The sequence below is a fragment of the Oryx dammah genome, unplaced genomic scaffold (assembly GCF_014754425.2).
Source record: "Oryx dammah isolate SB20612 unplaced genomic scaffold, SCBI_Odam_1.1 HiC_scaffold_4, whole genome shotgun sequence".
NCBI lineage: Eukaryota > Metazoa > Chordata > Mammalia > Artiodactyla > Bovidae > Oryx > Oryx dammah.
The window spans coordinates 28366742-28383603 of record NW_024070188.1 but is presented as its reverse complement, the minus strand read 5'-3'; the positions used below and the strand labels follow the sequence as shown (position 1 = coordinate 28383603).

Sequence of the window (16862 nt, the reverse complement as noted above, 5' to 3'; positions counted from 1 at the left end):
CATGGTGGTAAGCTAAGTGATGGATGAGCCTGGACTCATGGAATGCTCTGAATAACCTTCGGAGATGGAGGCTGATAGGTTAAGGGACAGAGCCAAGACTACCTGCTGAGTGTCAGCACTGGGCTCTGATTACAGAGCTTGTTTTTCTTTCCTCTTAGTTCACTCATATCGTTTCTAAGGCCCCTTGTGTTTTCTGAACTGGTATATTCTACTATTTTTAGGAGACTGGGCTAGCCCAAGAGTCTTCAGAAAAAATCAAGATGGAAACTTTAGACTTTTTAACTCAAGATTTTTTTCTTTTGCCTCATTTTCCTTTCCTTCAGTAATTCAGCTGTGGAAAACCTTCTTTCTTTGAAAAAGAATGGGCTTTCCTTTGAAGGCTTAATGTTTTTCTTTTAGTATTTTAGAAAAATGTAAAAGAATCCCATCTCTCTTTCCTTGTATTTATCCTCCCTAAATAATAGGAATATTGGAAGATGCAGATTTCCCTGTTTTTTCTTCCCATTCTTCCCCACCATCCTTCCTCCTCTCCCTCATTCATTATTACATTGTACAGGACAGCATATACGGCCCACCTCCATCTGCTTAGGTTGTACCAGAAGGGCACCCTGAGATGATTTTTCAGATCTTGTACCCTGAAGTTCATCAGCTGTATTTCTTGAGAGGCCCCTATACAAAGCACTCCAACTAGCCACCTTGTAAGATGGAGAAATTTTTTCTGAGAGCACTTTAGACAACTCTGTTCTGGAAATAGTCACACTTAGTGCCTCACCCTTTCATTGTACAAACTGGTATCTCTTCCATGCGCTCCCTTACTTCTTCTCTTTTCTTCTCTCCCTTCTACTCTCTCTCACCCCTAGGGTGCCCAGCCATTTACATGTATTTGGGATCAGTTATAGCTGTTAGATAATTTTACTGTCAGCACCACAAGACTTACAAATTCAGCAAATTTAATTCACTTTGGTTTGAAATATTGTAGGAAATAAGTTCTGGTCTGAGAAATCATAGTGAAGTGGGTCCAACCAGAAGAAATTCCAGAATTGTGAATGGCATAGAAGGCATGCTGTTAGCCCCAATTCCAAAAGTCTCAGATGCTCTTACTCATCCTTCAAAAAGATTCCAGGCTACCAAAAGGTACTGCACGGGGGTAGCAGTGGGCGGTTGTTTATAATAACAAAAGTATCCTCTTTTAAGTTATTTAATACAAGTATTATGGGATTGAAGGATGCCTAAACTCCCAGAGTGACCAGCATGTGTTAAAAATTTTAAGACCTTGTCTGAAAACATTGTATGAACAACTAAGAAGGCTTAGCTTCTTCTAATATGCTCCAGTCTATGAAGGAGAGTCAATAGTTCCCAATTTCAACCTCTTTTCTCTTCTCCCTCTTTTCCTTTATCTTTCTCTTCCTGTCATCCCCTCCTTCCCTCTCTACTTTTCAAACTCCAAAGAAGGTAGAACATAAGGAAGAAAAGTATGAGCATGTCCAAGTTTTCCACTTCTGTTTTAAACAGAAAAGTACAGAACTACCCTCACTATCCTACCACGGGTTTTTCCATTGCTGAGAATAATAGAACGGTAACTGTCAGAGAGGCAGGGCCTCTACTATAAACTAGGGACATCCTGTTATATCCTGATCACATCTCACTGTGACAAAGAGAGAGATTTGTATTCTGTAATAATTACGAATACTCTGAATAACTGAGGCATACCAATGACACTCTAGTCTAATCCTGGCAAATTTAGAATGAAAAAGAAAATGACAAGCAAAGCTTCTCTACTCCTCAAGATGCCATTAATCTGACACATGGCCAGAGTTCAAGTGTCCTAAGTCCACACTTCCAGTGTGTGGATGGGAGATTTAAGACCAATGTGTCTAGTCAAGAGGACCCTTAAGGCCACATCAGTCCAGGGACCCCTACAGTTCAGAACAGGAAGGTACAAAGGGACACTGGGAGTATAAACACTGGGTTGGGCTATGGAGTTTGGGAGTGGGGAGGGACTGCTGGTGCATGCTTTAGGCACACTGTGGTCCCCAACAAGGATGGTGACACAGCAGCATGCCCAGTGAATATAAGAGAAACACTTGAAGCAGGTGAGGACCACAGAAGCAGAGATACCTGCTCTCCTGCTGCAGTGCCCAGTTTGCAGCCCCAGGTGCTCCTGTCAGAGAGTTCTCAAGTTGTCCTCTTGTTGTATGGGCACTCATCTCCTGCCTTGGGCTCACATGCCTCTGTTCACTCGTCAGGGCTCCGGAAGCTTTCGTGTCTATTCAACTAGAAAAGGTGGGGCTGCGGGACATGATGCTGAACGCCTTCCTCCTCAGGAAACAAGCCATGGCTGACAGAATGAAAAACCTTGTGAGTATAGTAAGAAGGGCTCCCTAAAGATCTCATCATCTTTTACATTTGAGCAAGTAAGAATCCTTAACTTGGAACCTGTTGCTTTCAGCCTATTTGGGTAAAACCATTGAAAATATAAAGAACTGAAAAAGAGAGTTCAATACGAAATAGAAAGGAAGGAAGTCAAGCTAATTGCAGTCTACTTTTTAAGATATGTACATTTTCACAAGGGCACATTATGCTTTGTCACTTTCTAAACAGAAAGAGTTTCAGTACCTACTTGGAAACATTTGATGGTTCCTGAGTGACCCACAGGTGCTTAGGTTTAGACAAGGTAACCAAGGGCATTTGCCATCTATAATTCACCTGTTAGGTTGATGACATCACCACTATGTTTTTCAGACACTACCACCATGTTTGCATTTAAGGGTTTTATACTAACCTAACCTTTGGAAAATCCATGGACGGAGGAGCCTGGTAGGCTGTAGTTCATGGGGTCGCTAAGAGTCGGACATGACTGGGCGACTTCACTTTCATTTTTCACTTTCATGCATTGGCGAAGGAAATGGCAACCCACTCCAGTGTTCTTGCCTGGAGAATCCCAGGGATGGAGAAGCCTGGTGGGCTGCCGTCTATGGGGTCGCACAGAGTCAGACACGACTGAAGCGACTTAGCAGCAGCAGCAGCAACCCTTGGGGTGGCATTTCCTTTTCCATAAAATTTAAACCATTAGTCCATTAAAAGTGTTGCTTAATTTTATGAATATTATTTCATTACTCGTTACTTTGATGAGGAAGTCCTTAGGCTAATCTATAGTTATTTGGAAATGAAATGACGAGGTTTATAATCTCTAGGCTTTGTTCTTTTACGACTGAAAAGGAAGGACTTCAATTTACCTAGTTCAGTTCTACAAATTGGATATGATGGAAGCTAGGGCTTCTAGATTACTGCTCAGCAATGATGTGGGCAAACGACTCCTTCTGATAAGTACTTAAGTAAATTACTTTGATACATAAATTACTCTTTATAATATTAAAAAAAATACTGACCAAGTGAAAATATATTAGCTCATTAACTGCCCTTCAGGAATATCTAATGCCTATCAGGTTAGAAAGGATTCAGGCAAGATACTTGTCAGTTTTGTCGAGGTCTGGGATTTTAGCCTACTTATAAGCTAAGAAGGTAGCCTGTTACTGCTCTGAAGATGCTGACAGAGAACACTAGACTCTTAGGTCAGAGAAAAAGAACTTTGTTACTCACAGCAGAGCCAGCATCATGAGCCTCACGTTTGTGTCATCTCCCTTTGCCTCCCAAGTCCCACAGGGGCAACATGGAGGAGCCGAGGTTGTACAGTTTTGTGTCACAGTTGAAGAATATTGAGTTTAGGAATCTACCTCTATTATAGCAAACTTGCTCTGTTTCATGGAGGGAGACATTACCTCATCCCTCCAGAGTGCTCTTTGCTAACATAACCCTGAGAAATGGTTCAGGTAAAAAGTCGTCAGGGCATTGAATTCTTGGTGTACTCACAAGATGTGCAGGAGTAGAAAAGACCCACAGGGAGAGTACCTCCCAATAGGTTGACCTTCAGAAAGAACATCTCAACGGTGTGACCTACTCCCACTTTAAGTTGACTATAAGTTTGTGCACATATATTAGCTTGGGGAATTCCTATACCCAATTGTCTAATAGGAAAACTATCATTATCTTTTATTACAGGATGAAATTGGGAAAGTCAAGAGAGATGTTATAGTTGAATATTGCCAGAAGTGAGTATAATATATGTAAACTATACATTCTGATTTCTGACTCTGAACTCAATAAACAGCAGTATTATGTAGAAATCTGGACAATTAGTTAGCTGGTTTGTGTTTAAATAAGCCTATTTAACAGTCCTATTGTTGTTCAGACGCTAAGTCATGTCCAACTCTTTGCAACCCTATGCAGCACAGTCCTTCACCAAGCTTCCCTGTCCTTCACCATTTCCCAGAGTTTACTTAAACTCATGTCCATTGAGTCAGTGATGCCATCCAACCATCTCATCCTCTGTCGTCCCCGTCTACTCCTGCCCTCAATCTTTACCAGCATCAGGGTCTTTTCAAATGAGTCAGCTTTTTGCATCAGGTGGCCAAAGTATTGGAGTTTCAGCTTCAGCATCAGTCCTTCCAATGAATATTCAGAGTTGATTTCCTTTAGGATTGACTGGTTTGATCTCTATACTGTCCAAGGAACTCTCGAGAGTCTTCTCCAGTATCACAATTCAAAAGTGTTGATTCTTCAGTGCTCATCCCCCTTTATGTCCAACTTTTACATCCACATATGACTACTGGAAAAACCACAGTTTTGACTAGATGGACCTTTGTCAGCAAAGTGTTGTCTCTGCTTTTTAATACGCTGTCTAGGTTGGTCATAGCTTTTCTTTCAAGGAGCAAACATCTTTTAATTTCATGGCTGCAGTCACCGTCTGCAGTGATTTTGGAGCCCAAGAAAATAGTCTGTCACTGTTTCCACTGTTTCCCCATCTATTTGCCATGAAGTGATGGGATCAGATGCCATGATCTTAGTTTTTTGAATGTTGAGCTTTAAGCCAGCTTTTTCACTCTCCTCTTTCACTTTCATCAAGAGGCTCTTTAGTTCCTCTTTGCTTTCTGCCATTAAGGTGGTATCATCTACATATCTGAGGTTATTGATATTTTTCCCAGCAATCTTGATTACAGCTTGAGCTTCATTCAACCTGGCATTTTGCATGATGTACTCTGCACATGAGTTAAATAAGCAGGGTGACAATGTACAGCCTTGAAATACTCCTTTCCCAGTTTTGAGACAGTTTGTTGTTCCATTTCTAGTTCTAACTGTTGCTTCTTGACCTGCATACAGGTTTCTCAGGAGGCAGGTAAGGTAGTTTGGTATTCCCATCTCTTTAAGAATTTTCCACAGTTTGTTGTGATCCACATAGTCAAAGGCTTTAGAATATATAGTCAATGAATCTGAAGTAACTGTCTTTCTGGAATCCCCTTGCTTTTTCTATGATCCAGTGAATGTTGACAAGTTGACCTCTGGTTCCTCTGCGTTTTCTAAATTCAGCTTGTACATCTGGAAGTTCTTGGTTCACATAATGTTGAAGCCTAGCTTGAAGGATTTTGAGCATTATTTTGCTAGCATGTGAAATGAGTGTAATTGTGCGGTAGTCTGAACATTCTTTGGCATTGCCCTTCTTTGGGATTGGAATGAAAACTAACCTTTTCCAGTCCTGTGGCCACTGCTGAGTTTTCCAAATTTGCTGTCATATTGAGTGCAGCATTTTAACAGCATCATCTTTTAGAATTTGAAATAGCTCAGCTGGAATTCTATCACCTCCACTATCTTTTTCATAGTAATGTTTCTGGGATGAAAGCAAATTGAACTGTCCTCTGACACACAGAGGAAGCAGCATCAGAAATGACAGATAAGAGGCATTTGGAAGAGGTTCATGCCTTTGTGTTCAGGCAATAGCAATCTGACCAAGTCAGAAGTTTCTTCTTGACAGAAGTCCTCTATTCTCTTTGAAAAGTCTCCAGGGACTTAGATCCTCGAACTTCTGTGAGAGATTGACCAACTTGAATTCACCTCTGCACATTATCTCTTCTTCTGACTTTTCAGGTTCAACCGCCATATGTCTCACTATGCTCTCCGGGGGCAGATCATAGCATACTGTAACAGCCTGAGAGCCCTACTGGACGATTTCCCTACCATCAGAGATACTTTTTTCATGGTGGGACAACGGCAAGAAAAGAAGGAGTTGAGGAACTCCAATGATGGCCTCAAGAATGACCCCAGGTGTGGAATTTTCTTTCGAGCTGGTTATTCCCCCATTCCCTCCCCACTTCTCCCAGGGGAGAGATTTATTAAGTTTGGTATTTAACCTTGATCTTCTGTCCAGAAGGGCAAAAGAAAGAGTTTATACTCTAAGAATAAGAGTATCTTTGTATTTGAATATAGAAGGAGTTCTTTGTTTATGGGCTGTATGACTGCTTTTTCAATCTATGAAGTTTTGTTTTGCCCTGGAGTACCCAGAAATTTTCATCAGTCACACCCTTTTATATAAGCCATAATCTAAAATAAGCGAGCAAATAAGTAGACATAATATAGAACTGTTGTGGCTTTAATATTTTACTCAGAGGAAAAGCTATGACCAACCTAGACAGCGTATTAAAAAGAGTGAGCAGAAACACCCTATAAGGTAAAGTTGCCTCCCTCCTTACTCTTTCCCTTATGGCATGGCACAGAATTTAGTGCTGAGTAAGGGAGAAATATCAATCTCCTCAGGTATGCAGATGACACCACCCTTATGGCAGAAAGTGAAGAGGAGCTAAAAAGCCTCTTGATGAAAGTGAAAATGGAGAGTGAAAAAGTTGGCTTAAAGCTCAACATTCAGAAAACGAAGATCATGGCATCCGGTCCCATCACTTCATGAGAAATGGATGGGGAAACAGTAGACACACTGTCAGACTTTATTTTCTGGGGCTCCAAAATCACTGCAGATGGTGACTGCAGCCATGAAATTAAAAGACGCTTACTCCTTAGAAGGAAAGTTATGACCAACCTAGATAGCATATTCAAAAGCAGAGATATTACTTTGCCAACAAAGGTCCATCTAGTCAAGGCTATGGTTTTTCCAGTGGTCATGTATGGATGTGAGAGTTGGACTGTGAAGAAAGCTGAGCGCCGAAGAATTGATGCTTTTGAACTGTGGTGTTGGAGAAGACTCTTGAGAGTCCCTTGGACTGCAAGGAGATCCAACCAGTCCATTCTGAAAGAGATCAGCCCTGGGATTTCTTTGGAAGGAATGATGCTAAAGCTGAAATTCCAGTACTTTGGCCACCTGACGTGAAGAGTTGACTCACTGGGAAAGACTCTGATGCTGGGAGGGATTGGGGGCAGGAGGAAAAGGGGATGACAGAGGATGAGATGGCAGGATGGCATCACCGACTCGATGGACGTGAGTCTGAGTGAACTCCACGAGATGGTGATGGACAGGGAGGCCTGGCGTGCTGTGATTCATGGGGTCACAAAGAGTCGGACACGACTGAGCGACTGAACTGAAGGGTAATACTTAATAAATATGACCACAGAACAGAAAGATAGAAGGGAATTGAAAGACCACTTGTATCAGACAACTCTTTTGCTCCCTTATCATTCATGGATTATTCAACCATTGTTTGTTCAGTGCTTACTTAGTATCAAGCACTTTGCTATGTATCCTGGAGTTGCAAAGGTAAATATGTCATTGACTCTGGTCAAGGTTAGCTAAAGATGAAGGGACAGAGTTGAGGAATGAGGATCATGGGTAGAAGTCCTTGCCTTATTCCTAAAATAAGAAGTTGGGTTATATTAGGAATAAGAAATATTTTATTTTAAATGTAGATTCCCACAATGTATTAGTGTCCTGCTAAGGATTCTAAGACACCCCAAGCTTATGAGATTGTTGTGATTGATTGGCGATGACCATGGTCAAGGAAAGGGAGAAAGGAGGCCTCCCTGCTTGTGTTTGCCATCTCCTTGACTAGAAGAGTCCCATATATTCCATAGGTTTAAAATTCTAAGATGCTACTTAATCCTTAAAGGGCTGAAACATACTGTTTAGTTTTAGCAGAGACACCCTGCCCCTGAACCAGAACCTAAATAGAAGAGGGGCCAGGGGTTGCTCTCTTGCAAAGAAGGATGCCCCTTGAGGGCTCTGTGCCCTTCATGGCTCTAGAGGAGACTGGAGTCTCAACTAGGCTGACGTGTGGCCATACTCCCAGGAGCAAGGAGTAGTGGTGTTGGCTGATGGGTGATTAAAGAAGGAACAAAGAGAGAGGACACTAATACTCAAGCCCTTACTGTGTGACAGGCAGATCCACCACTCTCCCACACGGCTGCTTTATGAATAAGAAAGTGCTGTTTCCTCTGGGCAAGGGTAGTCCCATGCCAGGGTCCACAGTTTGGCAAGTCAAGTATAGGCTGGATTTTAGCTACTGCTGGTTGCCTCAGGACACAAACTGAACAATGGTACATGGTAGCCTTGGTGCCAAGAACTGTATAGCAATGAATTAAACATGGTTCTTGCCCTTCAGGCAAGGGGAAATAGACAATGACCAAACATTGTGATAAAGAATAAAATTGAAGTATAATGAAAGAACGCACCAGGCAGTATTCAGTATTATCTCAAGGATCAGGGAGGTGGGGATGAAGAACTAGGTGGGCTTCAGGGAAGGGGGTACAATAAACCTGGGTCTTGAAAAGACTAGTGTTTTAGGTGGACAAGGAAAGAATTTCAGTTCAAGCTGGGAGACTCACATAGATATGAGACAGCATATCTCATGATATGAGACAGCCATGTGGACCTCCCAGTGGCTCCTGTTCCAGGGTATATGAGAATGAGTTGGGGAAGCAGAATGGATAGTGAAATGGGCAAGATCCAGAAGTCTGCTCTTTGTCCTTCAACAAACAGGCTTCCTTGGTAGCTCAGACGGTAAAGCATCTGCCTGCAATGCAGGAGACCTAGGTTCAATCCCTGGGTCAGGAAGATCCCCTGGAGATGGAAATGGCAACCCACTGCAGTATTCTTGCTTGGAGAATTCCGTGGACAGTGGAGCCTGGTGGGCTACAGCCCATGGGCTCGCAAAGAATCGAACATGACTGAGTAACTAACACTTTCACTTTCAAACAGGGAGAAGGGGAGCAAGATGATTGTTGGTGACCATTTAGGAACCTACTGAAACTGTGCAGACAGGAGATGTTTAGGGAAGTTAAATCAGCTAGGTGCTAGATTTAATGCAGAACTGAGTGAGGAGAAGGAAGAGGAATCTAGGATGTTACCCAGAGTCTCTGGCTTGTGAATAAAAAAATGGTAGTCTTGCTGTTGTTTAATGGGTACAGAATTTCAGTTTTGGAAGATGGAAAAAATTTTTTTTCTGGAGATAAATGGTGGCAGGTTGCCCAACAGTGTAAATGTACTTAATGCCACTGAAATGTGCACTTAAAAACAGTTTAAATAGTAAATTTAATGAATGTTTTATCACATTTTTTTAATGTGGGGGGAAGAATGGTCATGCCATTAAGAGGAGAGATGTGGAGGGGGAGATAATGAATCACAGCTCAAAGGCACCAGCTATGAATTTCTTCCCTTGGTCTCCCAACAGGGCTCAGACTCTTCTTATTCTAGATGTTCTCCACTTTCACATACTTCCATTCCTCCACATCCATCACAGCATCATGCTTCAAGTCTAGCTGCCTCTGGAATGTAAGATCCTTGAGGGCAGAGCCTATCTTCACTCCATACCCTGGGTGTGTACTTCTGCCTTGGACCTTGGTTTGAAAGAGAGGATGGGGAGGGGGAAATGAGCCCTCAGGAAGTGGAGGCAGGTCCAGCCCCTTTGATTCAATTATGAAATAATAGACCATGTCATCATCTGCTGCTAGGAATCTGGTATGAGGCTTAAGGAAGATTTGGAGTTACTGAAAAATGGAAATGGACATGAGAGCTGATCAAGGGAAAGAAAACCAGTTTTTCCTGGCGTGACACAGCTCAGACTGGAAACCATTTATTTGTTGCATCAATAAAATTAACAGTGTGATTTCCTCCAGCTGTGCTCAGCAACATGCGACTAGAAGCAGAAAGCAGGCTAGCTAGAGGGATCCAGAGTTGGGGTTTTGCTAGATAGATGGGCTGTAAGCACGAAGAAGTAAAAAATTGAAGGTGCTGGTGGGAGTGTAGTTCACATGATCGGCTGTGCTCATTGTTGATTGTAGTGTTTCTTTGGAGCACGTTTGAACATATAACAGAGATAGGACAAGATTAAGCTGGTTTTGATCTGCTCCAGGACCGGATAGTCTGACTTTTTGGTGGCTGAAATAAGAGAAGTTCTCCAAGCTAACATGACCATACTTTGTTTCTGAACTTCAAATTACCTGGTTAAAATCCTGAGGCTTGAGACTAACCCAAGTAGAGTTTTAAAAATTTTAAGTTTCATATTCAGAATGTTTGATATGGAAAACATTAGACCTCAGTTAAAATGAATTATATTTTATTTTAGGAAATGAAATGGGTCATCTGAATCTCTTCTAAGGACCAGAAATAATGACAATCAAAAACTGCCCCAGTGATTTCCAAAATGCTCTCTAGAAGGTGAAACCCTCCCATTGAGAGTCCTTGCTATAGACAATGGAGTGTGAATGGAAACTGCACACAAGAGAGCTATGGGGTCAGTAGGACCTGAGGGGTAAAGAAGGAAGCATCTAAAAACCCTGGGTTCTGGTTTTGAGGACTTGGAGGTTATGGTTCTCTTAACACAGGACGAAGCCCAGGATCGGGGTGGGGGCGGGGGTGAGGAGTTCAGTTCTTGCCTTTTTTGACTGAGGTGGTCTGAGGCACTGCCAGCCAAGGTGGAGCAAGTTGGGACTAAGGAACTGGGAAGGGGCTTCCAAGGAACTGGCCATGTTCTATACCCCAGGCCAGGTAGTGGGTAACTGGGCTGTGTGAATCCTTAAACCAGACATAAATGAATTATGTTTATAACAAAAAACCTGCTATACTGGTGCCTAAGAAATGATAAAGTATTGAGTTGGCCAAAAACTTCATTTAAGTTTTTGTAACATCTAATGGGGAAACCTGAACCAACTTTTTGGCCAACCCAATATTTGAAGAGGGGCTTCCCAGGTGGCAGCTAGTGGTAAAGAACCCTCTTACCAATGCAGGAGACAAGAGATGTGGGTTTGATCCCTGGGTCAGGAAGATCCCCTGGAAGAGGGCATGGCAACCCACTCCAGCATTCTTGCCTGGAGAATCCCATGGACACTGGAGCCTGGCAGGTTACAGTCCATGGGGTCTCAAAGAGTCTGACACAACTGAAGCGACTTAGCACAATATAGGAAGGAGGAGGGAAAAGAGGGCCAGAGTCTGGAGAACTTGACAAGAATCTGGTGGGGAAGGAAGGAAAACAGAAGCTGGTCCCCAGAGCCTGAATTCTGGAACTAGACAAATCTGTGCTTAAATCTCAACTTCTTCTCTTATGAGTTGGTTAGGCAAGATCTTTGTAACCTGGTCAGTCAGTCAGTACAGTCGCTCCATCGTGTCCAACTTTTTGCGACCCCATGGACTGCAGCATGCCAGGCCTCCCTGTCCGTCACCAACTCCAGGAGTTTACTCACACTCATTTCCATTGAGTCGGTGATGCCATCCAGCCATCTGGTAGGGCCTCTGTTTTCTCCTCTGTGAACCACGAACAGCATAGGAACGTCCCAAGTTTGTCATAAGAATTAAGTGAGAAAATTGTCACCCCCAATATGGTGTCAGTGTTGTAGCCATGCGTTCTGAGAAACAAACTCACTCAGCAGGACAATGCAGATAGTGGAGAGCAGTTTATTACACTGGTGGGACCAAGGCAGAGTCTCCTCTTAGCCAAGGACCGGACCAGTTTTTGTGAAAACCGTATATACCCTAGGTGTACATGCCCAAACCCACCTCCCTAAATTCCCTGAAACTAGTCTGAAGGAAGGAAAAGAAAGATACAGTCAAAGATAACCAGTGATTCATATGCCTTAGGCCTAGGTAGTTAACAGTGGACAATTATCAATAGGCCTGTGCTCATACCCCAGTAAGCATAATAGAATTTATGATTCTATTCGGTTACACAGATAATTAGCATATTCTTTTAGGTGATGAAGAGTCTAGGTATGAGCCCTGGGGCTCTTCCATCCGGGGGTCTGGTTTTCCAGTTGGTATGTCATTTCCATAGATACTGGGCATATACATCAAAGTCCAGAGTCCAGCCCAAGATGGAGTCCTGCTTTCAAGACAGGCCTGTTCTGTCTGTTTCCTCCTTCATCAGCACCTAATTCATGCCCTCTCTGCTTCCTTTCTTATCACACCTTTCCCTGCGTCTGTGCCCACGCTTTCCTCCCAACACAGCTGTGGCTAAAACCAGCCCAACTGCTCTTCTCCTGGTGAGTTATTTATAACTGTGTCCCCTTGCGAGCTGCTTGAAAAGGAGTCCTGCTGCCCTCGAGCTTAGACACTCGATGTGTGTACAGCAATGCGGACTCTGGTGCTGCGGCTGGAGGGCGGAGGTATAAATAGTTCACACCGGGAGCCCCTTTTAGAGAGACAAACGCTGTACTACTGGATCTCTCTTCTCATACCACAGGAATTTTCAGCCCCGGCCACGGCGTTTGCTGTCTGCTGATGGGAAAGTCTTCCTCAACTTATGGTTCATACCCCATCCTTCTGAAGTGCTGGTTATGTTCAAAACTCTGCCAGAAAAGGTTTGTATTTTTTTTTTATGTGTGCCAGAATGGAAACTGGCTGTTTTTATGTCCCACAGTTAAACATGTCAGTTTCAGAGAATATCTCTTGTTGGGTTTTTTCCCCAGGAACATTTAATAACTGAAATCTCTCAGCTTCTCATATTTTGCTTGCTTTATTATAATTTCCCTTGTGCCTCGTTATTTCATAGTTCTGCTTCTCCGTGGTCATTACTGAACACTAATGGAGCTTCTGAGACTCCTTATTAATCCTTAATTTCCTCCCCAGCTCCAAGAAAACCCCACCCTGATGTGCTGAAGCTGAAGAGAGGTTGAGATCACACTTAATCACAGTAATTAGCTGGTTTCTCTTTTTTGAAGAGTTCCTCTAAGTACCTCATTTACTGATAAAGGTTAACCATTAAAAAGAATAGATACAGAAATGCGTAATGCATTCAACTATTAACTAAATAAAATGCAGTGTTGAAAACGGCAATTTGAGAACATTCTGATTTTTCTTTGGAAGTGAAAACCTGTTTAGCAATCTAGGTTTGTCACCCTTTCCACGCCCCCCCACCCCCCAGCCCCACTCAACTTTTTTGAGGTGTGGGGCTTCCCTGGTGGCTCAGATGGTAAAGAATCTGCCTGAAATGCAGGAGATCCTGGTTCAGTCCCTGGGTCGGGAAGATCCTCTGGAGAAGGGAATGGCGAGCCACTCTAGTATTCTTGCCTGGAGAATTCCATGGACAGAGGAGCCTGGCGGGCTACAAACAGTCCATGGGGTTGCAGAGTCAGACATGACTGAGCAACAAATACTTCCTGCTGCTGCTGCTAAGTTGCTTCAGTCGTGTCGGACTCTGTGAGACCCTGTGGACAGCAGCCCATCAGGTTCCTCTGTCCACGGGATTCTCTAGGCAAGAATACTCGAGTGGGTTGCCATTTCCTTCTCCCAACTAATACTTATTGAGGTGTAATTAACAAATAAAATTGTATATATTTAAATTGTACAGCATGATGATTTGATATATATTATAAAATGATTACCACAGTTAATACATTCATCACTTCATAGTTACTTTTTTTGTTTTTTGGAGGTGAGAACGCTTATCCAACTCTAACAAAATTTCAAGTATACAATACAGTGTTGTTAACTATAGTCACCGTGCTGTATATTAGATCCTCAGAACTTATTTATCTTATAAATAAAGTTTGTACCTCTTGACCACATCGCACCATTTCCCCCATCCCCTGGTAACCACCTTTTTCTGTAAGTTTGACCTTCATTTTTAGATGCCACATATGAGTGAGATCATACAGTGTGTCTTTCTCTGTGGTTTATTTCAGTTAGCATAATGTCATTCAAGTTTACCCATGTTGTTGTAAATGGCAGTTCTTTTTTACGTCTGAATAATATTCCTGTGTGTGTGTATGCTTGTGTGTGTGACATTTTCTTTATCCATTTATCCATACACTGGACACTTAGGTTGTTTCCATATCTTGGCTATTGTGAGTAATTATACATGGAAGTGCAGATAATCTCCTTAATATATTGATTTATTTCTTTTGATATATCCCCAGAAGTGGGTTTGCTGGATCATATATGATAATCTTACATGCAACAGTAAGAAACTGGATCCCTGTCTTACACCAATCACAAAAATTAACTTCAGGTGGATTAAAGACAACTATAAAATCTTAGAGGAAAACCGGGAAAAAGACTCTTTGACACCAGTCTTGGCAATGATTTTTTTTGATACAACAACAAAAGCATAGGTAACAAGAACAAAAATAAACAAGTGAGATAATATCAAACTAAAAAACCTCTGCTGGCAAAGGAACAAATCAATGGAAGGAGAAGACAACCTACATAATGAGAGAAAATATTTGCAAACTATATATACCTAAAATATGTAAGGAACTCATATAACTCAATAGCAAAAGCAAGAACAAAACAAAAATTTTTTAAACCTATAATCTCATTGTAAAATGGTCAAAGGACCTGAGTAGACATTTTTCCAAAGGAGACATACCAATGACCAACACATAAATGAAAAGGTGTTCAACATCACTAACCATCAGGGAAACGCAAATCAAAACTGTGATGAGGTATCACCTTACACCTGTTAGGATGGCTGTTATTAAGAAAGACAAGAGAACAACTGTTGGTAAAGTTGTGGTGAAAAGGAAACATTTGTGCACTGTTAGTAGAAATGACGATTGATGCAGCCATGATGGAAAACAGTGTGGAGATTCCTCAAGAAATTAGAAATAGAACTACCCTTTACTTCATTTATTCACCATGAGCATTTTTTAGGGCTTTTAAAAAATATAAAACTGCTACTTTCTGCAGTTAGTCGTAATTTTTCTCTTTTCCTTTGCTGAATGTTGATATTTAAGATCCATTGTTTTTTAGTCTTGTGTTTAAACTATGTTGATAAGTAGTTATGTTTTCCTTACAGGTAGGAAGAAATAACAGCCCTCAGGGCAATGTTGTCTGAATATGAGTCCCTGCTAGGAATTTATTTGTGAACTTTGTAATTTGTTGATCATTGGCAATACAATCATATTTTGATGTGTTTTTGGCCACCAATGGCTTTAAAGAAAGAGAAACACATTGTTTTAATTCCCCAGCAGGAGTTACCTTGTCAAAAGACTTGTATAACCCGAGTTCATGAAAAGCTTGTTGTTCATTTTTTCAGATACTGCCTTGTAGCTATTATCATGTATTATTATGTGAAAATGTTTATTTAAAAATTCTTAAATATATTGTCCCTAATCAATGCTCATGTATTTTTATGTCCCCTTAGAAATTTCTTGAAACTTATTTCTTTGTATTGATTTTACTCACAGGTAGCTTTTAGAGCCTTAAAGCTAACTCTGCAGCTGATAGCCCCTCTCCATGACATTGTGGCCTACCTTTTCAGTTTTGCTAAACTTGGAAATTGTCCAGCATGGTTTGAATTTCCTCTGAGTCCTAACCTGAGAGGTGATTGGGGAGGAACTGAGGGTATTGGTAAGTGACTAAAGGTGATTAAAATTGCCTTCAATATTCAGTTGAAATTCCATGACATGCTTTTTTTTTTAAGCTTTATTGAGGCATAGTTGAAGAATAAAATTTGAGTGAACAATGTAATATTTGATATACATATACAGTATACACTGTGGAAGGATTTCCCCCATCTAATTAATTACTGTGAAGCCCTTAATGCTCAGAGAGAGAGAGAAGTCACTCAGTCGCATCTGACTCTCTGTGATGCCATGGACTGTAGCCTACTAGGCTCCTCCATCCATGGGATTTTCCAGGCAAGAGTACTGGAGTGTGTTGCCGTTTCCTTCTCCAGGGGATCTTCCTGACCCAGGGACTGAACCTGGGTCTCCCCCATTGCAGGTAGACACATTATCGTCTGAGCCACCAGGAATACTCAAAAAGACATGACTAAAATATTTCCTCATAAATGACAAAATGGCAAAGGGAAAGTCCCGTCATATACTGTCTCCAAACTGATTGATTTCCACATTTGTTGGCTAAACCACAAAGTATGCCAAGTCAGAACTGTGGGGCCTGGGGTTTTGCCCTGCCTCTGTCACTTGGATTACTAGAAGCTGGGCTCTTTACTCTCTGGGTCTCTGTTGTCATCTGTAGAATAAGGGTGATGATAACTATCTTAGAAGGTTGTTCTGTGGATTAGAATCTGTAAAAAGTTTAGAAGGATGTACAAGTATCCTTTAAATACTAGTTTGCTTTCATTCCCTTTCCCCTCCTGGCCTTCCTGAAAGGTCAAAGCCTTGCAGACAGCCCTTAGGTAGCTAACAAGACCCACTTGGTAGTCCTGTTAGTAAGAACAGTTGAGGCTTTAGTTTTATCTGCCCATTGCTAATCCAACTTAGCACAATTTCTCGGATAAATACATGAGATAAAGACACTGAGATGCTTAGTAAACTGGGTTTATCAAAAGCAGTGAAACTAATCTTACTATTTTAATAATTTGACTCCCATCCAAATTATGTCATTGGTCATGTAAATATTAATTAATTGATATCAATATATTATAACATAGTAGCCAAGGATTTTAAAGTGTGAGATGAGCTAAAACAATGAGGCAACATGCCTATTTAAACCTAAGTGATCTTAAAACAAATGTGATATAATTTGAATCTATTCCTCTCTGGCCAGTGCATCAAGGAAGTGTTTGTGGGAGATTCTGACTTATTCCAGGAGGGAGATTGATGCCTATATCTGAGGAGAGCCAGCATGAAGG

The 16862-nt window shown here is 41.6% G+C and overlaps 1 protein-coding gene across 1 annotated transcript in view; it reads left to right on the top strand.

Annotated features, from left to right (window-relative positions):
* The window catches only part of LOC120862521, a 196948-nt gene that overhangs the window by 111636 nt on the left and 68450 nt on the right, over positions 1 to 16862 (top strand). Inside the window, exons 24-29 of the mRNA XM_040238532.1 lie at positions 980 to 1134; positions 2247 to 2358; positions 4060 to 4109; positions 5980 to 6156; positions 12507 to 12624; positions 15454 to 15616. Coding sequence (XP_040094466.1) covers positions 980 to 1134; positions 2247 to 2358; positions 4060 to 4109; positions 5980 to 6156; positions 12507 to 12624; positions 15454 to 15616 — 775 coding nt within the window. The remainder of the gene's footprint in view (positions 1 to 979; positions 1135 to 2246; positions 2359 to 4059; positions 4110 to 5979; positions 6157 to 12506; positions 12625 to 15453; positions 15617 to 16862) is intronic.